The sequence below is a fragment of the Stomoxys calcitrans genome, chromosome 5, assembly GCF_963082655.1.
Source record: "Stomoxys calcitrans chromosome 5, idStoCalc2.1, whole genome shotgun sequence".
Taxonomy (NCBI): Eukaryota; Metazoa; Arthropoda; class Insecta; order Diptera; family Muscidae; genus Stomoxys; species Stomoxys calcitrans.
In genome coordinates this window covers 83704597-83727952 of record NC_081556.1, presented here as the reverse complement: position 1 = coordinate 83727952, position 23356 = coordinate 83704597, and the positions used below count along the sequence as shown (strand labels likewise).

General features: G+C 39.0%; 1 protein-coding gene across 1 annotated transcript; it reads left to right on the top strand.

The window, feature by feature from the left end:
* Positions 1-1053: 1053 nt before the first annotated feature.
* LOC106092271 (uncharacterized) lies at positions 1054-14782 on the top strand. The gene is made up of 5 exons (XM_013259078.2): positions 1054-1128; positions 8148-8355; positions 8423-8609; positions 8672-8788; positions 13807-14782. Exons 1-5 carry the CDS (start codon positions 1099-1101, stop codon positions 14780-14782), a joined length of 1518 nt encoding a protein of 505 aa, XP_013114532.2. The 5' UTR covers positions 1054-1098.
* The last annotated feature ends 8574 nt before the right edge of the window (positions 14783-23356 follow it).

The following is a 23356-nucleotide window of genomic DNA, read 5'->3' as shown; positions in this document are numbered from 1 at the left end:
TCGAAATTTTGTGTTTGTTTGTCCCAAAGAATATATGCCGACCACCAAGTGTAGTTTTCGTTTGTAATGGTGTTGTCTACATAGAGTGGAAAAATGTTGCATTTCTTACACCATGCCAAGTCTACGATGTAGAATATTACACTTTAAAGCAGCTGCTATCATTTCATAGGCACCTACGCCAAAATAGCGGCGTTTCTTATCATTATTATAGAAGACAAATTTAAAGTTGAATAGCTCTAGAAATCAAGACCCGAGATCGGTTTATATGGCAGCTATTTCAGATTATGAACCGATTTGGAACCATACTTGGCACAGTTATTGCAAGTCATAACAAAACACTTGATGGAAAATTTCAGCTAAATCGGATAAAAATTTCGCACTGTAGAGGCTCAAAAAGATTCGAGATTCGAGATCGGTTTATATGACAGCTTTACCAAAACGTGGGCCGATTTGCCCCATTTACAATCCCAATCGACCTGCGCTTTTAAGAATTATCTGTGCAAAATTTCAGGCACATAGCCTTACTCCTTCGAAAGCTGGTGTGCTTTCGATAGAAAGATGGACGCACATGGCTAGCTACGTCGACGTCAAGATGATCAAATATATTTACACTTTGTTGCATCTCAGATCAATATTTTGATGAGTTACAAACGGTATGGCGAAATTAGTATACCCCCACCCTATGGTGGAGAGTAAAAAACTTTAATGGGTAAAAACCCACACCAATTTCTCGAAAGGCTACTTAATGTTGTGTGTTACACATGTCATTGATTTGAATGCATCCATCATAACAGCAACTGCATAATCTATAGCCATTCTAGTATTTCAAAATTTTGTAAGATAACATGCATAAGTGATACCTATGGTTGCGATAAAGAAGCACGAAGATAGCTGACGTTAAGTTGGAGGGTGACATTAACTTTTAACGCAAAATTAGTTTCCAATTACTCATTGAAAAAATACAACGGATATAATTGGAGAACAATGGACGCACTTATAGTTAACTACGATAGTGAAAATAAAATATGGAGCAGCCTAGAAGTTCCGCCACTTTACAATGTTGATCATCATTCAGTGGGAAGAATTTTATTTACACAAATGAAAATGCAGCCGTCGAAAGTGATCCAGGTAAAAAATTCAAGTAAAAATCCAGTATTTCCCGCAAGCATCACTCTACATTTTGCTGCATATATAGAACCCTGAAAACACTTTTCAGACAGTTTGAAGAAAACACATATCTCAAATGGCTAGAACTAAGATGCCAGCTTAGCTGTAGTTGATATCTAAACTTACAGATTATTCCCAACTCCGATTAATTTTCTGATTGAATATTTGGGCTCATCAAATGCCTTGAGATTAGGGTCGATATCGACTTAGAATCACTTCCGGATTAAATTTTTCATTCAACGAAATTTGTTATTAAAAACAAGTAAAAGAGTGCTAACTTCGGCCGGGCCAAATCTTGGGAACCCACCACCATGGATCGCAATTGTCGAGTTCTTTTTCTGGCATCTCTTCTTAGACAAAACAAGTAAAAGCGCGCTAGGTTCGGCCGGGCCGAATCTTATATACCCTCCACCATGGATCGCATTTGTCGAGTTCTTTTCCCGGCATCTCTTCTTAGGCAAAAAAGGATATAGCAGATGCTCTGCTATTAAAACGATATCAATATATGGTCCGTTTCGGACCACAATTAAATTATATGTTGGAGACCTGTGTAAAATTTCAGCCAATTCGTATAAGAATTGCGCCCGTTGGGGCTCACGAAGTAAAATAGAGAGAACGATTTATATGGGATCCGTATCGGGCTATAGACCGATTCAGACCATAATAAACACGTTTGTTGATGGTCATGAGAGGATCCATCGTATAAAATTTCAGGCGTATCGGCTAATAATTGCGACCTCTAGGGGTCAAGATGTCAAGACCCAAGAATATCAGGTTATGAACCGATTTGAACCTTATTGACACAGTTGTTGAAAGTAAAAATAAAATACGTCATGCAAAAATTCAGGCAAATCGGATAGGAATTGCGCCCTCTAGAAGCTCAAGAAGTCAAATCCCCAGATCTGTTTATATGACAGCTGTATCAGGTTATAGACCGATTTCAACCATACTTGGCACAGTTGTTGGATATCATAACGAATACTTCGTGCAAAAATTCATTCGAATCGGATAAGAATTGTGCCCTCTAGAGGCTCAAGAAGTCAAGATCCAAGATCGGTTTATATGGCAGCTATATCAGGTTATGGACCGATTTAAACCATACTTGGCACAGTTGTTGGGTATCATAACAAAACACGTCGTGCGAAATTCCATTCCAATCGGATAAGAATTGTGCCCTCTAGAGGCTCAAGAAGTCAAGACACAAGATCGGTTTATATGGCAGCTATATCAGGTTATGAACCGATTTGAACCTTATTTGACACAGTTGTTGAAAGTAAAAATAAAATACGTCATGCAAAAATTCAGGCAAATCGGATAGGAATTGCGCCCTCTAGAAGCTCAAGAAGTCAAATCCCCAGATCTGTTTATATGACAGCTATATCAGGTTAAGGACCGATTTAAACAATACTTGTCACAGTTGTTGGATAAATTAACAAAACATGTCGTGCAAAATTTCATTTCAATCGGATAAGAATTGCGCACTCTAGAGGCTCAAGAAGTCAAGACCCAAGTTCGGTTTATATGACAGCTATATCAAAACATGGACCGATATGGCCCATTTACAATACCAACCGACCTACACTAATAAGAAGTATTTGTGCAAAATTTCAAGCGGCTAGCTTTACTCCTTCGGAAGTTAGCGTGCTTTCGACAGACAGACGGACGGAGAGACGGACGGAGAGACGGACGGACATGGCTAGATCGACATAAAATGTCGCGACTATCAAGAATATATATACTTTATGGGGTCTCAGACGAATATTTCGAGTAGTTACAAACAGAATGACGAAAATAGTATACCCCCCATCTTATGGTGGAGGGTATAAAAAGGATAAAAGAAAAGTTTTGCTTTGCTATTAGAGCGATATTAAGATATGGTCCGGTTCGGACCACAATTATAATATATGTTGGAGACCTGTATCATATGTCTGCCAATGCGAATAAGAATTGTGCGCTTTGGGGGCTCAAGAAGTAAAATAGAGAGATCGTTTTATATGAGGGGTGTAGCAGGCTATAGACCGACTCAGACCATAAAAAGACGTATGTTGATGTTCATGAGAGGATCCGTTGTAAAAAATTTCAGGAAAATCGAATAATAATTGCGACCTCTAGAGGCTCAAGAATTCAAGATGCCAGATCGGTTTATATGGCAGCTATATAAGATTATGAACCGACTTGAACCTTTTTTGGCACAGTTGTTGGATATCAAGACATAAAACTTCGTGCAAACTTTCATTCAAATCGGATAGAAATTGCTCCCCCTAGTGGCTCAAGAAGTCAAGATTCAAGATCGGTTTATATAAGAGCTATACCAGGTTAAAAACCGATTTGAACCTAATTTAGCACAGTTGTTGGAAGTCATAGCGAAACACGTCGTGTAAAATTTAATACCAATCGGATAAGAATTGCGCCCTCTAGAGGCTCAACAAGTGAAGACCCAAGATCGGTTTATATGGCAGCTATATCAGGCTATGGACCGATTTGAACTATACTTGGCACATTTGTTGGATATTATTACAAAATATTACGTGCAAAATTTCATTCCAATCAGATAAGAATTGCGTCCTCTAGAGGCTCAAAGAGTCAAAACCCAAGATCGGTTGATATGGCAGCTATATCGAAACATGGGCCGATATAGCCCATTAACAATCTTCAACGACCTACACAAATAAAAGTATTTGTACAAAATTTCAAGAGGCTACCTTTACTCCTTTGAAAGTTAGCGTGCTTTCGACAGGCAGACGGCCGGACGGACGGACGGACATGGCTGGATCGATATAAAATGTCACGACGATCAAGAATATATATATACTTTATTTATGGGGTCTCAGACAAATATTTCGAGAAGTTACAAATAGAATGATGAAACTAGTATACTCCCATCCTATGGTGGAGGGTATAAAAACAAGTAAAAGCGTACTAAGTTCGGCCGGGTCGAATCTTGGGAACCCACCACCATGGATTCTGCTAAAAATGTGTACATAACCATTAAGGAAGGGAAAAACTCTGGCGGTGCCGACTGTATAACACCCTGTGGGAGCTATCTCTTATTTTGAACCAATGTTGATGAACCTCTCCGCATGTTTTCAGAGGGGTTATTAAACAATCCGTATCAAATTTCTAGCAAATATGTTCAAACTGAAATAACTACGGTTGACAAATAACAACATTACTGCAAATTACCCAAAATCTGACGAACATATATATGGGAGCTGTATCTTATACTGAACCAATTTCGAATAAAGTTCTCAGATATTGTGGTAGTCGTCGAGAAAAGCGTTGTACAAAATTTTTGACAAAATTGGTCAACAAATGCGTTTGCAGTGGCTCTAGATGTAAAAGTTGGGCGATATAAAGGGTGATTTTTTTGAGGTTAGGATTTTCATGCATTAGTATTTGACAGATCACGTGGGATTTCAGACATGGTGTCAAAGAGAAAGATGCTCAGTATGCTTTGACATTTCATCATGAATAGACTTACTAACGAGCAACGCTTGCAAATCATTGAATTTTATTACCAAAATCAGTGTTCGGTTCGAAATGTGTTCATTCACCGTAACGTTGCGTCCAACAGCATCTTTGAAAAAATACGGTCCAATGATTCCACCAGCGTACAAACCACACCAAACAGTGCATTTTTCGGGATGCATGGGCAGTTCTTGAACGGCTTCTGGTTGCTCTTCACTCCAAATGCGGCAATTTTGCTTATTTACGTAGCCATTCAACCAGAAATGAGCCTCATCGCTGAACAAAATTTGTCAAAATTTGAACACATTTCGAACCGAACACTGATTTTGGTAATAAAATTCAATGATTTGCAAGCGTTGCTCGTTAGTAAGTCTATTCATGATGAAATGTCAAAGCATGCTGAGCATCTTTCTCTTTGACGCCATGTCTGAAATCCCACGTGATCTGTCAAATACTAATGCATGAAAATCCTAACCTCAAAAAAATCACCCTTTACATATAAGGTATATGGTAGCTATATCTAAATCTGAACCTATTTCTATGAAATTCTCCAGCAATGTCGAGAGTAGTAAAAAAATCTTCCTGCCAAATTACGAGATAACTGGTTAACAAATGAGCACTTTATTCCAATATTTCTCAAAATCGGACGCACATATATATGGGAGCTATATCAAAATCCGAACCGATTTCAAGCAAACTTCTCTTATATTATGGTAGTCGTCGAGGAAAGCGTTGTGATAAATTTTGGCAAGATTGGTCAATAAATGCGCTTGCTGTAACTCTAGAGATTAAAATCGGGCGATTTATATATATGAGAGCTATAGAGTCAAGAGAAAATTCTTCCTGTCAAATTTCGAGAGAATCGGTTAACAAATGCCCATTTTATTGCAGTATTACTGCAAATCGGACGAACATATTTATAGGAGCTATATCCAAATCTGAACCGATTTCTTCCCACTTTCAATAGGCTTCACCTCTAGGCCGAAAAACATGCCCATACCAAATTTAAGGACGATCAGATGAAAATTACGACCTGTAGTTTGTACACAAACTAATATGGACAGACGCACATAGCTAAATCGAATCAGAAAGTGATTCAGAGTCGATCGGTATATTTATCAATGGGTCGATCTCTCTTTCATCTGGGTGTTACAAACAAATGTACTAAGTACCACAGTGGTGTAGGGTATAAAAATTAATTTGTAGGGCATAATTTTATTCGACATACCAAACTTCTGTCAAACTTGCAAAACTTGAAGCTTCCAGGAACCGACATCAGGTTATAAACTGATTTAGGCTGTATTTGGCACAGTTGCTGGAAGTCGTAACAAAACATCGCATTGACTCAAGAAATCAAATAGGGCGATCGGTTTGTATGGGAGCTAGATCAAGTTCTTAACCGATTTGAACCGTACATAACACAGGTTATAAACTGATTTTGGTCATATTTGGCACAGTTGTTGGAAGTCATAACAAAAGACTAAATACAAAATTTCAGCCAAATCGGACATAGATTATGGCTTGTACGAGCTGACGAAGTCAAAACGGGCGATCGGCTTATATGGGACCTTTATAGACCGATTTGAACCGTACTCGGCACAATTGTTAGAAGTTATAACAAAGCACCACATAAATAATTTCAGCCAAATCTGACAAAAATTGCGGTCTGTACGGGCTCAAGAAGTCAAATCCGGAAATCGGCTTCTATGGGAGCTATATCAGGTTATAGACTGATTTTGACCGTACTTAGTTGTACAAAGTTGTTGGAAGTCGTAACAGAACACTACATGCAAAATTTCAGCTAAATCGGACAAAAGTTGCGGCTTTTAGGGGCTCAAGAAGTCAAATCCGGAAATCGGTTTATATGGGAGCTATCCCTATCTCCATCGACCTACATTAATAATAAATACTTTACTTACTTAACTTTAACTGGCTATGACAGAACATTTGTTCCACTAGCCGAACGTAGAATAGCGTTCCAAGCGCCTCGATCTTCTGCGCTCATTCGAAAATCTCTGACACCAAGTTTCGAGGTGTCTCCCACCACTTGATCTTTCCATTGGGCTTTTGGTCTTCCCGATTTGCGCGTACCTCCTTCAAAAGACTTCTTTGCTGGAGCTTCTTCATCCATTCTGACAACATGACCTAGCCAACGCAGCCGTTGTATTTGATGCGTGTAACTATGCTATCGTCGTCATACAACTCATACGGCTCGTGGTTCACACGTCGCCTATATTCTCCATTAACGCAAACTGGTCCATATATTTTACGAAGAATCTTTCTCTCACATACTCCAAGCACTGCCTCATCTGCTTTCACAAGTACCCATGCTTCAGAACCATATAACAGCACGGGTAGTATCAGTGTCTTGTATAGTGTAATCTTCGTCTGTCGAGAGGTGGCCTAGTTTCTAAACTGCTTACTTAGTCCAAAGTAACATCTGTTTGTCAGTATTATTATTTGCTTAATCTCAAAACTGGTGTCATTCGTTTCGGTTACGGCGGTGCCGAGGTAGATAAAGTCGCTGAGTATCTTAAAATTGTGGTTCCCATCTTTCTCCATTTTCCTTATCTGCTCGGTTGTACAAGGTGTTTTGGAAGTTGAAACCATCCATTTCGTCTTATCTCCATTCTCAGGCAGACCCATTTTCACTGACTCTCTTTCGATTCTGTCAAAGGCTGCAGTTATTACTTACGGTGACCGAGCTATGATTCGATGTCGTCGGCATAGACAAGTAGCAGTAGTGTTCTCTTGTGAGTAGTGAGCCATATCTATTCATATCTGCGTATAATCTTCTCCAGCAGGATATAAAAGAGATGACACGATAGGATGTCTGAACCCTAGTTTGGTATTAAATGGTTCGGAGAGATTCTTTTCTATTCTTATTGAGGAACGTGTATCAGCAAGTGTCATCATTAAAAATAAGTATCTGTGCAAAATCTCAAGCGGTCAGCTTTACGCGTTCGACCTCTATCGTGATTTCGACAGATGGACGGACGGACATTGCTAGATCGCCTCAGAACATCAAGACAATCGAATATTTCGAGGTGTCACAAACGGAATGACTAGATTAGTATACCCCCATCCAATGTTGGTGGTAATAAAAACAAATTATTACTTCCATGGACTGAAACTTGCGGCATTTATTATTATGTAGTCTTGTGATTGTTTAATGTGTGAATCATCCGCTTCCACCTGCAACTTAACGAGATATTGCATTTTTTGCTCAAACGAGATGTTTATTTAATATGGTGCAAGCCAAATTGAAAGACAGGTTTATATGGGACCTAAAGTAGATTTATCTCTCTTCCTTGATGTAGTACGCCCTATAACAATAGTGGTGTAGGGCATGAAAATTGTGATCCTTAAAGGCGATACGCCCCTGTTCCTTAGTGGATTGTTCATGGGCACAATTTGCATTTGCAAAGGCAATACGGCGCATAGCATGCTTCTTGATATTTATTCGTACTTATACCACGTTATTTATATTTCTAACCGAATTTTACCCTTAGATTGATGATTTTGATGGTACAACTGTAACCAATAAAGAAATGCTTACTTATTCCATTAGCATTGCAAAAAAATTGAAAAAATTTGGAATGCGCCAGGAAGACCTAGTTGGCGTGGCTGCTCACAATACAACGTACCTGGCCGCAGTTATCTTAGGCTGTTTTTTCAACTGTACTCCTTTCCACACGGTACATCCAGATTTTAAGGAAGGTAAAACTAAAAAATTAACCTCATAATCAATGAAATGCATGTAACTTCTAAAATGATTTTATTCCAGTCGCAATGGCCCAATGTTTTGATCTTACGAAACCGAAAATTATATTCTGTGAAGGTTGTAATTACAAGACGATTGTAAAGATAACCGCAGATTATTCTCCCAAACTTTATACATTAAGCGATCACCTTAAAGGAGTTCCAACAATTTTTGACCTTTTGCAGCCGACTGAAAATGATTATCTTTACCAGTAAATGAGTTAATCCGTTCTCTCAAGGGTTATAAGATTAATATATTTTCCTACGATTGCAGGCCGGAAACACCTTCTTTAGGAGCTGAGCAAACAGTTGCGATTCTGTGTTCTTCGGGCACTACAGGCCTTCCCAAGGCGGTTACCTTATCGGCATACAGATTTATGCTAAATAATCCGTAAGTTGCATCCAACTTTATAATTACTCTGTATAAAGATTGCTCATAAGCCACAGGAACACTACAGATTTGGGTCCTTTAAAATTATTGTCGAGACAATTCGAATTTAAAAAGGTTCATCCATCCTCTCTGGAGATTCTTGGAAAAGAAATATACCATGCGTATTATGGCCAGCTTATGATCTTCCGACTTACAGAGATATGTCTGTAGGCAGATACCTTAAGGACATGTATTTTACTCATTGCTTTGGAATATTACCACAAGCAATGCACTGAAGAAAGTTGTGTAAAAGTGCCTATTGGCGGAAAGTGTCCTAGCTCACTTAGTGTTAACGAAATCGCGATGCATAATTTTAAAAAGATCAATTGATAAACCTGCTTGCAGAGACCGAGAGCAGCACTGATACGATACTTGATACTGAGAATACTGAGAAGTTTGAACGTTACACGTGGAGTGCGCTGCGTTAAGGACTGCCCTGTGACTGAGGCAATCAGAGACAAAGCGCCCTTCGGATTCCGGGCATTCGCTTGTTCTGCGAAAGGCCGCGGGTGTGTGATGACAACGCACTGTGGGATATTCTCGAAAAAAAAAACTAGTAAAAACTCTGCCATTTGAGATCGGGTAGAGATCGTTTTTATACTCTCCACCATGGGATGGGGGCACACTAATTTCGTCATTCTGTTTGTAACTCCTCGAAATATTTGTGTAAGACCCCATAAAGTATATATATTCTTGATCGTGGTGACATTTTATGTCGATCTAGCCATGTCCGTCCGTCCGTCTGTCTGTCGAAAGCACGCTAACTTTCGAAGGAGTAAAGCTTGCCGCTTGAAATTTTGCACAAATACTTCTTATTAGTGTAGGCCGGTTTGGATTGTAAATGGGCCATATCGGTTCATTTTCGATCTAGCCACGTCCGTCCGTCCGTCTGTCTGTCGAAAGCACGCTAACTTTCGAAGGAGTAAAGCTTGCCGCTTGAAATTTTGCACAAATACTTCTTATTAGTGTAGGTCGGTTGGGATTATAAATGGGCCACATCGGTCCAAGTTTTGATATAGCTGCCATATAAACCGATCTTGGGTCTTGACTTCTTGAGCCTCTAAAGGGCGCAATTCTTGTCCAACGACTTTGCCAAGTATGGTTCAAATCGGTCCATAACCTGATATGGCTGTCTTATAAACCGATCTGGTATTTTGACTTTTGACTTGGTCATTGGGAATTGCAAATGGGCCAAATCAGTTCAGATTTGGATATAGCTCTCATATAAAACGATCTCCAGATTTGACTTCATGAGCCCCTGGAAGCCGCAGTTTTCATCTAATTTGGCAGAAGTTTCGCATAGCGTTCTGTTGTGACTTCTAACAACTGTGCCAAGTACGATCAAAATCGGTCTACAACCTGATATAGCTCCCATATTAACCGATCTCCCGATTTGACTTCTTGAGCCTCTGGAAGCAGTAATATTTGTCCGATATGGCAGAAATTTTGCACGATGTGGTCTGTTATGGCTACCAACAAACGTGCTAAATACTGTCCCAATCAGTCTATAACTTGATATAGCTCCGATGTAAACCGTTCTCTTCATCATCCTTGTTCGGTTCCTAGAAGCTTTAATTTTTGTTGGTTTGACAGAAATTTGGTATGTAGAATAAAATTATGTCCTTCAACTAAATTTATTTTGTATTTTTAATAGCATCCATGGTGGTGGATTCCCATGATTCGGCCCAGCCGAACTTACTTCTTTGGACACAAATCGATATTTTGATGTGTTATTATTGGCATAAATATCTTCTCAGAAAGCCAGGCAGCCATTAAAACCCCGGAGAACGTATTTCTGAACACAAAAACCGCCATCGACTGTCGCAGATATCTCAACGAGATGCATGAACAGTTCTAAATACTCCAGTTCTGGGTACCGGGCCACAGAGATTTCCCAGGGAATTTTAAAGCGGATGAGCTTGCGAGACCACTAACTACCCTACACATTCCAGGGATACTGGAATCTGTGGGTATGCCTCTAGCGACATGTAAGCTAAGTTTTCGGGACCTGGCCCGAAGGGCAACGAATGATAGATGGTCACAAAGAGGGGGCTGCGAGCATTCCAAAACTATGTGGCCTAATCTAGACTTGAAGAGGTCTACTGCTTTGTTGTCAATGGCTAGAACAGATGTCTCAGTCACTTTGTCCGTCATGACAGGTCACTGTCTAATCGAAAAACATGCTGATAGACTGAAGGTTGCCAGCTACGACTTTTGCAGAAGCTGTGAGGACATCGAAGAAGATGAGACTATAGCAGTTAGAAGGAGTTCCACTTTAGGTTCTCATTTCTTTGAGATCCTGTCTGATTTAGCAAATGTGAACATTCGTAAATTATTGGGATTTTTTAAAGCGATCGGGATGGTTCAACGGTAGGAACTAGAGGGCATCCTCCTTCTCCTGTTCCTGTGGCATCACAATGGATGAAAACTTCTAATTGAGTCTGATGGCAGACTGCCACTTAAAGCTAACCCAACCATCTTAAGTTGAATCGATTTCTACAAAATTCACCCGAAATGTCAAGAGTCTAACAGAATTCTTTTGAGCGAAATTTAAATAGGATATGAAATAGGTTAAATAGGACCAACATGTTCATATATTGCAGCCAATATAGGCCAATAAAAAAACAAGTAAAAAGGCGGGTATATATGTAAACCACCTTTCATCAAAATCCGGTGAAAATTGCATACCTTACATCCCATAGCAGTTATATCGAAATATGATCCGATTTGGACCAAATACTTATAAGTGCAAGTCATTGTTTAATTGTGTATAACAAAATATTGGTCTTTTTAGTAGCTATATCAAAAGTAAACCGATCTCAACCATATACAACATGGATGTCGAAATGAATGACATAAGTCAATGTGTCAAAATTCAGTTAAATCGGATTATAAATGCGCCTTTTTTGGAGCCAAGACTTTAAAACGAGATATCGGTCTATATGGCAGCTATATGCAAATCTTGATCGATCTAGACCAAATTGCAGAAATATGTGGAGGGGATTAACTTAACTCTCTGTCCTAAATTTCGGCAACATCGGACAATAAATGCGCTTTTATGGGCCCAAAATATTAAATCGAGAGATCGATCTATGTGGCAGCTATATCCAAATTTGGACCGATCTGAGTGAAATTGAAGAATGATATGGAAGGGCCTAACACAACTCACAGTCCCAAATGCGCTTTTTATGGCCCCAAATCCTAAAACCGAATGATCGGTATATATGGCAGCTATATCCAAATATGAACCGATCCGTGCCATAATGCAGAACTATGTCAACGGACTTAATATAACTCACTGTCCCAAATTTCGGCGACATCGGACAATTAAACTATTTATGGACCTAAGGCCCTAAATCGGAGGATCGGTCCATCTGGCAACTATATTCAAATCTGGACCGATCTAGGCCACATTAACGATGGATCTTGAAGGGCCTAACACAACTCACTGTCCCAAATTTTAGCAAAATCGAATAATAAATGTGGCTTTTATTAGCCTAAGACCCTATATCGGCGGATTGGTCTATATGGGAGCTATAACAAGATATAGTCCGATATAGCCCATCTTCGAACTTAACCTGCTTATGGACAAGAAAAGAATCTGTGCAAAGTTTCAGCTCAATATCTCTATTTTTGAAGACTGTAGCGTGATTTCAACATACAGACGGACGGACATGTGTAGATCGTCTTAGATTTTTACGCTGATCAAGAATATATATACTTTATATGGTCGGAAAAGGATATTTCGATGTGTTGCAAACGGAATGACAAAATGAATATGCCCCCATCCTTCGGTGGTGGGTATAATAAGAGGCAAACTTTAAGATGATCGGCTAAAATTGCGATCTGTGCTTTTAACACAAATTAATGTGGACAGTCGAGTGCTCTAATAAATACAATTCACTGCTTAAGTTGTTAAAACAGAATATTGGTCAATATGGCAGCTAATCAAAATATAGGCCGATCTGAAACATGTAGGGCACGGAAGTCGAAAACCCTAACATAGGTCACTATGCCAAATTTCAGCGAAATCTGATATTAAATGCGCTTTTTAGGGGCCCAAGACCTTAAAACGGGAGATCGCTCTATGTGGCACCTATATCCAAATATATACCGTTGGGGGCCATATTGAATGCGGATGTCGCAGGGCCTAACACAGCTTACTGTGTTATATTTCACCGAAATAGTGTTTTAATGGGTTCAATGATTAAATCGGGAGATCTGCATATATGGCAGCTGTATTCAAGTATAGACCGATCTGAACCATGCAGGGAACGGCTGTCAGAAAGTCTAACAAATGTTCTTCAGCCAAATTTCAGGGAAATCGGGTAATAAATTTGCCTTTTATGGGCCCTAGACCCTTAAACGGAAGATCAGTCTATATGGCAGCTATATACATATGTATATAGACCCATCTGAACCATATAAAGCACGATGTCGAAAAACTTAACATAGAGCACTAAGCCAAATTTCGAAATCGCATCATAAATGCGCCTTTTATGGGCTCAAGACCTAAGATCAGGAGATCGGTCTATATGGAAGCTAGGTCGAAATATAGGCCAATGAAAGCGATGTTGAATACGAATGTTGACCGACCCTTCAACATTCGTATTCATTCGTATTGGTGTCTATGCCTATGGAAAAAAACAGACTCTGTGCAAAGTTTTAGCGAATTATATTCATTTTTAAAGCCTGTTGCGTGATTGAAACAAACAGAATAACAGGCAGACATGGCCACCCACCTTCGGTGGTGGGTATACAAAACACTATGTTTTATAAGCATGCCGTAAGACTTAAGGTTGGAAGCAAAAATGTTTGCCAAATATCGAGGAAAGAAACTTCAATTTGAGTCCCATTTACGATTTTTTACATCTTTGAATACTTGTCGAGCTCCTGTAGTATTACAATGATCTTAAATTTATTTAATTATTTGTATCCTTATTTAAAATCTCATATTTTTATTGTATACTTATTTCTAGATTAATTAATGGCGACACGGTATTTTACTGCCCCAGCACCCTGGACTGGATGTCTGGCCTCATGGGTTTATATTACAATTGTTTGTCAAGTTGTACTCGAATCATAAGCCGTAAGGCGTTTAGTCCCGACTATTTCGTGCAACTAACACAAAAGTATAAAATCACATATACAATAATGTCCCCTATAAATGTGATTACACTAACAGAATGTCCTCAATTTACTTGTGATAAAATGGCTACACTTTTGTCTCTACAATGTATTGGAGGCCCCATTTCACAGCACATTCTTAGAAATTTTCAAAAAATTGTATCCAAATGTATTATAACGCGTTCATACGGCTGCAGCGAAACAGGTGGAATTTCAATCAACATTGGCTTGCAACGCGAAAATAGTGCGGGAAAACTATTGCCCAATGTACAGCTAAGGATTGTTGATGATAAAGAAAACAATCTGGGACCAAACGATATTGGTGAAATACTGGTACATTTGCCATACCAATGGGGTGGTTACTTTGGCAATACCAAAGAAACTGAAGGATTGATAGATGCGCTGGGTTGGTGCCGTACAGGCGACATAGGTCTTATGGATGGCGATTGCTTCCTCTATATAGTCGACCGCAAAAAGGATGTCCTAAAATACCTAAGCATGCATTACTGGCCGGGAGAGATTGAGAATACGATTCGAGAGCTACCCCAGGTAGATGACTGTTGTGTGGTGGGCATATACGATGAACACTTTGGTGATGTTGCTGGCGCTCTTGTGGTTAAGCAGAAAGACAGTAAAGTCCCGACCGCTGAAATGATTATAAGTTATGTGAAAGAACGTTTGGTGGAACCGGAAAAACAATTACACAATGGCGTCTATTTTATAGAAGAACTTCCTCGTAACAATAATGGAAAGGTATTGAGGCCAGAAGCCAAGGAAATATTTCGAAATTTAATGCAAACATCATCGATCGACTATGTTTTGTTATAAATTTATTTTTTCTAGAACAACTTTTTTGATTAACCGGAAGTATTAGAAAAGCGTATAATTTAAAAAAAAAAGTACCAACATATTTTATTTGTATGTACATAAATGAGGCTAAATGACTGCGAAAGAATTAGACAAGTGAACAACTTTGCATTTGTGATAGATACGAATTATGGTCGTTACAGTCCTAGAGACGATAGATATTAAATATGAAGTTGAATCGATTTCTACAAAATTCACCCGAAATGTCAAGAGTCTAACAGAATTCTTTTGAGCGAAATTTAAATAGGATATGAAATAGGTTAAATAGGACCAACATGTTCATATATTGCAGCCAATATAGGCCAATAAAAAAACAAGTAAAAAGGCGGGTATATATGTAAACCACCTTTCAACAAAATCCGGTGAAAATTGCATACCTTACATCCCATAGCAGTTATATCGAAATATGATCCGATTTGAACCAAATACTTATAAGTGCAAGTCATTGTTTAATTGTGTATAACAAAATATTGGTCTTTTTAGTAGCTATATCAAAAGTAAACCGATCTCAACCATATACAACATGGATGTCGAAATGAATGACATAAGTCAATGTGTCAAAATTCAGTTAAATCGGATTATAAATGCGCCTTTGTTGGGGCCAAGACTTTAAAACGAGATATCGGTCTATATGGCAGCTATATGCAAATCTTGATCGATCTAGACCAAATTGCGGAAATATGTGGAGGGGCTTAACTTAACTCTCTGTCCCAAATTTCGGCAACATCGGACAATAAATGCGCTTTTATGGGCCCAAAATATTAAATCGAGAGATCGGTCTATATGGCAGCTATATATCGATCGATTAAGTTTTGTTATAAATTTATTTTTTCTAGAACAACTTTTTGGATTACCCGGTAGTATTAAAAAAGCGTATAATTATAAAAAAAAATACCAACATATTTTATTTGTATGTACATAAATGAGGCTAAATGACTGCGAAAGAATTAGACAAGTGAATAACTTTGCATTTGTGATAGATACGAATTATGGTCGTTACAGTCATAGAGACCATAGATATTAAATATGAACTGCATCCTGCAAATGCACATTTCGTTCGTTCCCATGCCTCCCCAAACGCCGCTTCACACCGAGGTGGCACCTCTCCGTGCGTGGAGAGGGCGTACACACCAAATTCCCCAATGTGGCGGGTTAGTCCTGGTTCTATAATATCGGTTACAGATGGTACCTCAGCCAGTAATTTGATTCGGTCACAACAACAGGACGAACGCCTGCACCCGAGGTAGGGACAATAACTCATTTCGGAGACACCGAAGGTGCAACGCTGGGAATAACAAGTACAACAGCATAAGATGCAACTTCAACTGGAGTAATGACATTAGGACTCGTGGAGTTTTTTCCTGACAATAATTGCGAGTGAAGCGCCTGAGGCGCCAGTTGTACGTTAGAATAATATAGCGTGGGCGCCAGGTGGTTGTCAGAAATAAAAGCTGCTCGCAATTACGTATTTCAAATTTCATCAAAATCGGATGAAAAATGCTCGTTTTATGGGCTTAATACTCTATTTCGGGAGATCGGTCTATATGGCAGCTATATTCAAATGTGGTCCAATCTGAACGATATTCAATAAAAAGGTTTAGAGGGGTACCAAAGCTCGATGTGCAAAATTTCAGCGAAATTGGATGAAAAATGCTCATTACCCAATCTTAGGAAATCGGTAATGTTATACATTACGAGCACGCCTATAAGTATGCTCCAAAAAAATAGAGTAACAGTAGCTCAGGCAGGGGTGACCTACACTGCCTGGAATATCGGACATTGTATCAGGGATAACACATGACCAAAGAAAAAGCTCTCTTAGCCTCACGCCAGTGGTGGCAGCAATTTGTCTACCCACAATGTCCAGTGGCATAAGATGTAGCATTAAATTCAGTGCATCAGATAGTGTCGTCCTCAGTGCAGCTGTAATGCACAAATAAGCCATCCTTTGGATACGGTTGAGTAATGCATAGTAGATGGACTTTTGAAGCGCCGTCCACCATACCACGACACCAACTGCAGTTTATACCCAGTGTATGACACGCAATTTAAGACACCAACTTTTGCCAATGGCTCCCTTGCAGGCGTAAAGGACAAGAGATGCCTTTCTTGCCCTTTCCAAAATGTTTTATATGAAGTTCATTTTCATGTCCTAGCAACGCAACCAGATCCCTTTCGCACTTTCAGTAAATGGAACATTCTCTCCTACTCCTGCTGAAATGAATTAATTCTGTCTTACACGGATTTAAGCCTTGTCCACTTTCGGCAGCATTTTTCGCTGTTGGACGTAGAGCTTCCTTAAGTATATATCCAAGAGTGCTTGGAAACTTTCCCCTAACCGCGAGTAGCAACGTCTTCATCATATGAGACAATAATATAGTGTGACTGACCATATTCCAAAGTAGAGGAAACAGTACACCTCGAGGTGTTCCTGTCCTTATTCTGACGTAATGTATCCTTTAATAAAAAAGTTATTAATAAATTTTCTTATGGTAGTGTTGATGCCTAGAAACTCCAGACCTTCATGATTGACTTCGCTGCGCTGTTTCAGTGGACTTGATTTTTCCATATGCATGCTGTTACCGAGTCAGGCGATCTCCAAGGATCTTTGCCTAAACATGTTTCTACCAACCTATCTAGAAATCTCAGCATGAAGGATGACAGACTAATAGGACGTAAATCGTTCGCCATCGTGTAGTAAGGTTTTCCTGCTTTTGGAATAAAAATGCCTCTGTGTCCCTCCATACCACAGGTATATATGGCATGAAGATACAAGCAGAGTATACCTTCCTAAGCCAAGAAGCCAGTCTATCGGACACAGCTGGTAATTCAACCAGTAATACATTACAAGGGCCTGACAACTAAAAGTAGTCACAAGTTTTTATCGCCGAAAAGATTTTTGACACAATATCACCAATAATTTCTGACGAATGCATATCAGTGACAACCTCTTCTGGTCCCACGTTGTTCTTTGGGAATTTTTCCGGGGAATGTGTATCTACGAGTAGTTCTAGTCTTTCCTCATCAGACATTGTTCATGCATTCTCTTACTTCCGAACATATCCCACCGTAATTAAAGGTATCGGGAGGCCACCGTAACGCAGAGGTTAGAATGTCCTCCTATGACGCTGAACGCCTGGGTTCGAATCCTGGCGAGACCATTAGAAAAAATTTTCAGCCGTAGTTTTCCCCTCCTAATGCTGACAACATTTGTGAGGTACTCTGCCATGTAAAACTTCTCTCCAAAGAGGTTTTGCACTGCGGCACGCCGTTCAGACTCGGCTATAAAAGGAGGGCCCTTATCATTGAGCTTAAACTTGAATCGGACTGCCCTCATTGATATGTGAGAAGTTTGCACCTGTTCCTTAGTGGAATGTTCATGGGCAAAATTTGCAATTAGCAATTAAAGGTATCGCATATATCCTCCACGTAGCTGCTGAAGTTTGCATGTAATGGCTTTTAACATACATACATAATGATATAGCTCTCATAAAAACGAAAGAAATATGGCTCAAAGAACTTGCCAAATGCGATCCATGATGAAGGAGGTATAATATTCGGCCCGACTGAACTTAACTCTCTCTCTCTCTTACTTGTTTTTCATTGGTAGTGGAAATTTTTAATTGCAGAGTTTATCCAAAATTAATTGTCATTCATTCATACCAATATCACTTGATCAAGTTCTTATCAATTCAGTGGGCAATTTCATTGATAACAGCATGATTTCCACTGAAGTTCACTGAAGTTCACTACCAACTTTTATGTAGTCATGACGTTGTTGCGTTTGCGTGATTATAAAATTCACACTCACCATTTCAATGCTATTGAGGTCAACAGAATGAATTTCTTAAAAAATAATGTTATCGAGATTATGAAACTTTACAGATTAATTTCAAACGTCATAATAAACAAGTAAAAGCATGGTAAGTTCGGCCGGACCGAATCTTGGGAACCCACCACCATGGATTCTGCAAAAAAATTATGCAAAATAAATTTATTGGGTTGCCTAAAAAGTAATTGCGAATTTTTTAAAAGAATGTAAATGCATTTTTAATAAAACTTAGAATGAACTTTAATCAAATATATAATTGCCATTTTGTTCGATAACCTTTTGCCATCTTCCTGGCAAATTTAGTATTCCACGCTCACAGAACTTCTGGCCTTTATCTGCAAAAAACTGAACCAAGTGCGATTTTATAGCCTCATCATTGCCGAAAGTTTTACCATTTAAGGAGTTCTTCAAAGATCGAAATAAATGGTAGTCTGATGGTGCAAAGTCAGGGCTATATGGTGGATGCATCAAAATTTCCCAGCCAAGCTCACTCAGTTTTTGGCGAGTGACCAAAGATGTGTGCGGTCTAGCGTTGTCCTAGTGGAATATGACACCTTTACGATTGACCAATTCTGGTCGCTTCTCCTTGATGGCTGTATTCAATTTGTCCAATTGTTGACAGTAAACATCCGAATAAATCGTTTGGTTCCTTGGAAGCAGCTCAAAATATACCACACTCTTCCAATCCCACCAAACAGACAGCATAACCTTCTTTTGGTGGATATCAGCCTTTGAAGTGGTTTGAGCTGGTTCACCATGCTTGGACCATGATCGTTTTCGTCTAACGTTGTTGTAAACAATCCATTTTTCATCTCCAGTTATGATTCGTTTTAAAAACGGATGGAATTCATTGCGTTTAAGGTACATATCACAAGCGTTGATTCGGTTTGTTAAATGAATTTCTTTCAATACATGTGGTACCCATATTAAAATTGACGCCAAACAAACAAATGTAAAAAAAATTTCGCGCACTTTTTTTCTAAAGCAAGCTAAAAGTAACAGCTGATAACTGACAGAAGAAAGAATGCAATTACAGAGTCACAAGCCGTTGAAAAAATTTGTCAACGCCGACTATATGCCGACCCAATAGTTGAAGGGCATTATTTATTCTACATACTATACTTCCGTCAAACCAGCGTACCACCGATATCGTGATATACAATAGATAAACGGACCGACGGGCACTTTATGGGGTCTTAGACTAATATATCGAGGTGTTACAAACGAAATGACTAGATTAGTATATCCCTATCCTATGATGGTGGGTATAATTAAAATCTTATGTTCATCATTTTATATGATTGAATTGCAATATCTCATAAAAAAATTCAAAACAAGTAAACAAGTAAAGGCTAAGTTCGGGTAGGCCGAATCTTGGGCACACACAACCATTTAATGCTATCAATTTATATTTAAAGAAATCAAATCGTTTAACTATTGAGGCTTTCAGGGGCTCAAGAGCTCATATCGATAGGAATTGATTTATATGGGGGCTATATCTATTTACCTACCTACCAGAGAGACATTTGTTATGAGCAGTTAAGGTGATAAGTCTTCTTCAATAATAAATTTCAGCAAATCGCTTTAAAAAAAATGAAGATCGTCGTGGAATCGTGGAATCTATATCTATTTATGGTGGGATTTTTGAAGAGCTGAATTTTTCCTCTGGTAGCCAATTACAGCCTTATTGAATAATTATGAATAATAATGCCCAAAAAGTAATTGCGGATTTTTCATATAGCCGGCGTTGACAAATTTTTTCAAAGCTTGTGACTCTGTAATTGCATTCTTTCTTCTGTCAGTTATCAGCTGTTACTTTTAGCTTGCTTTAGAAAAAAAGTATATTTGATTAAAGTTCATTCTAAGTTTTATTAAAAATGTATTTACTTTCTTTTAAAAAATCCGCAATTACTTTTTGGGCAACCCAATAGATGATTCTAGCTGCTAAAGAAGATATGTCCATCGACTCATTTATTTGGGAACTACTAGCTGGGCAGGGCCCGCTTCGCTGCGACTTCTTTCACTCTCTTATTTTATATTGGTGCGCTTCTCCCAAATGCCTCTCATTGGAGCCTTATATTGCTATGATCGGTAAGTATGTCCGGTATGGGGGTGTTTTTGGGGGTGAGACGAATCCCCATATATCAGATTCGTGCTCTGCTCTGATCTCCTTTCATTTGAGTCCCATATTGTCATTATTAGTTTATATTTGATTTGGCTGATGGCTTTGGAAGTGGGCGGCCCCCTAGATATCCCACCCTAAATAAGGATACAAATTTCTGTATTAAAGTTATTATAAACAAACTAAATTTGGCTTAAATCGCCCCACCCATCATCTATACCCAGAGATCTACATCATTCTCTTGGATTTGGTGGTGGATTGGTGTAGCCAAACTCTTTGCCACAAAAGTGGATATCAGATTCATACTCCACTCCCAAAAACCACATTGGAGCTGCGTGAGGCGTCCCTGAAACACTTGGCCATGAAATAGATACAGATTTGTGTCCCTTTTTGGAATAATCCACAAATATCTCCAGTTTGGGGGGTATGCAGGGTGGGTCGGCCATCCACGTACTTAGCTCTGAAAAAATAAAAAAATATCAGCATCGTGCTCTACTCTCAAATTTCTTTAATTTGAGTCCCAATTGCCATTAGTTGAGGGGAAGTTTATGTGGTAACACGACCCTGAAACATTTGGCTTCAAAATTCGATATCAAATTCGTTTTCTACTATCAAATACCTATTATTTATCGCCGTAGTAGGCAATCATGACCGATTTGAAGGGAGTTTAGAGGCGGACCCTGAAGTAATATCAGCATCGTGCTGGAACACGATTTTGTTTGAAACCCATAATTTCGAGCATTTTGAAGGAAGCTATCAAAATATTCAGGGCTATGGGTCTCATTCAGATTCACACAAATTAATTTTTATACCCTGCACCACCACTGTGGTACAGGGTATTATAGATTTGTGCATTTGTTTGCAACGCTAAGAAGTAGAAGAGCTAGACCCACTGCTAACTATACCGACTCAGAATTACTTTCTGATTCAATTTAGCCATGTCCGTCCGTCCGTCTGCGAGTCCATGTATTCTTGTAATCAAAGTGCAGATCTTATTTGTTGCTCGATTGTCACGAAATTTTGCGCATGCCACTTTTTTGCCTCAAGGACAAACGCTATTGATTTTGAAAAAAATCGGTTCAGATTATGTATATATCTTTCATCCGATATGGCTTTTAAGGACTGTAGAACCCACAATTTTCGTCCGAACTTCACAAAATTTGGCATTGGGTATTTTATTTGAGGTCTACATACGTATGCAAAATTTCATAAAAATCGGTTCAGATTTAAATATAGCTCCCATATATATCTTTCATCCGACATGGACTTTTATGGCTGTAGAAGCCACAGTTTTAGTCCTTTTTATACCCTCCACCATAAGATGGGGGTATACTAATTTCGTCATTCTGATTGTAACTACTCGAAATATTCGTCTGAGACCCCATAAAGTATATATATTCTTGATCGTCGTGAAATTTTATGTCGATCTAGCCATGTCCGTCCGTCTGTCCGTCCGTCCGTCTGTCTGTCGAAAGCACGCTAACTTCCGAAGGAGTAAACCTAGCCGCTTGAAATTTTGCACAAATACTTCTTATTAGTGTAGGTCGGTTGGTATTGTAAATGGGCCATATCGGTAAATGTTTTGATATAGCTGCCATATAAACCGATCTTGGGTCTTGACTTCTTGAGCCTCTAGAGTGCGCAATTCTTATCCGATTGGAATGAAATCGGTCCATAACCTGATATAGCTGCCATATAAACCGATCTTGGGTCTTGATTTCTTGAGCATCTAGTGTGCGGAATTCTTATCCGATCAGAATGAAATTTTGCACGACGTGTTTTGTTATGATATCCAACAACTGTGCCAAGTATGGTTCAAATCGGTTTATAACCTGATATAGCTGCCATATAAACCGATCTTGGGTCTTGACTTCTTGAGCCTCTAGAGGGCGCAATTCTTATGCGAATGGAATGGAATTTCGCACGACGTGTTTTGTTATGATACCCAACAACTGTGCCAAGTATGCTTTAAATCGGTCCATAACCTGATATAGCTGCCATATAAACCGATCTTGGGTCTTGACTTCTTGAGCCTCTAGAGGGCACAATTCTTATCCGATTTGAATGAATTTTTGCATGAAGTATTTCGTTATGATATCCAACAACTGTGCCAAGTATGGTTCAAATCGGTCCATAACCTGATATAGCTGTCATATAAACAGATCTGGGGATTTGACTTCTTGAGCTATTAGAGGGCGCAATTCCTATCCGATTTGGCTGAAATTTTGTATGACGTATTTTATTTTTACTTTCAACAACTGTGTCAAATAAGGTTCAAATCGGTTCATAACCTGATATAGCTGCCTTATAAACCGATCTGGGGTCTTGACTTCTTGACCCCTACAGGTCGCCATTATTATCCGATATGCCAGAACTTTTGTACGTCGGATCCTCTCATGACCATCAACAAACGTGTTTATTATGGTCTGAATCGGTCTATAGCCCGATACAGATCCCATATAAATCGTTCTCTCTATTTTACTTCGTGAGCCCCAATGGGACCAATTCTTATACGAATTGGCTGAAATTTTACACAGGTCTCCAACATATAATTTAATTGTGGTCCGAACCGGACCATATC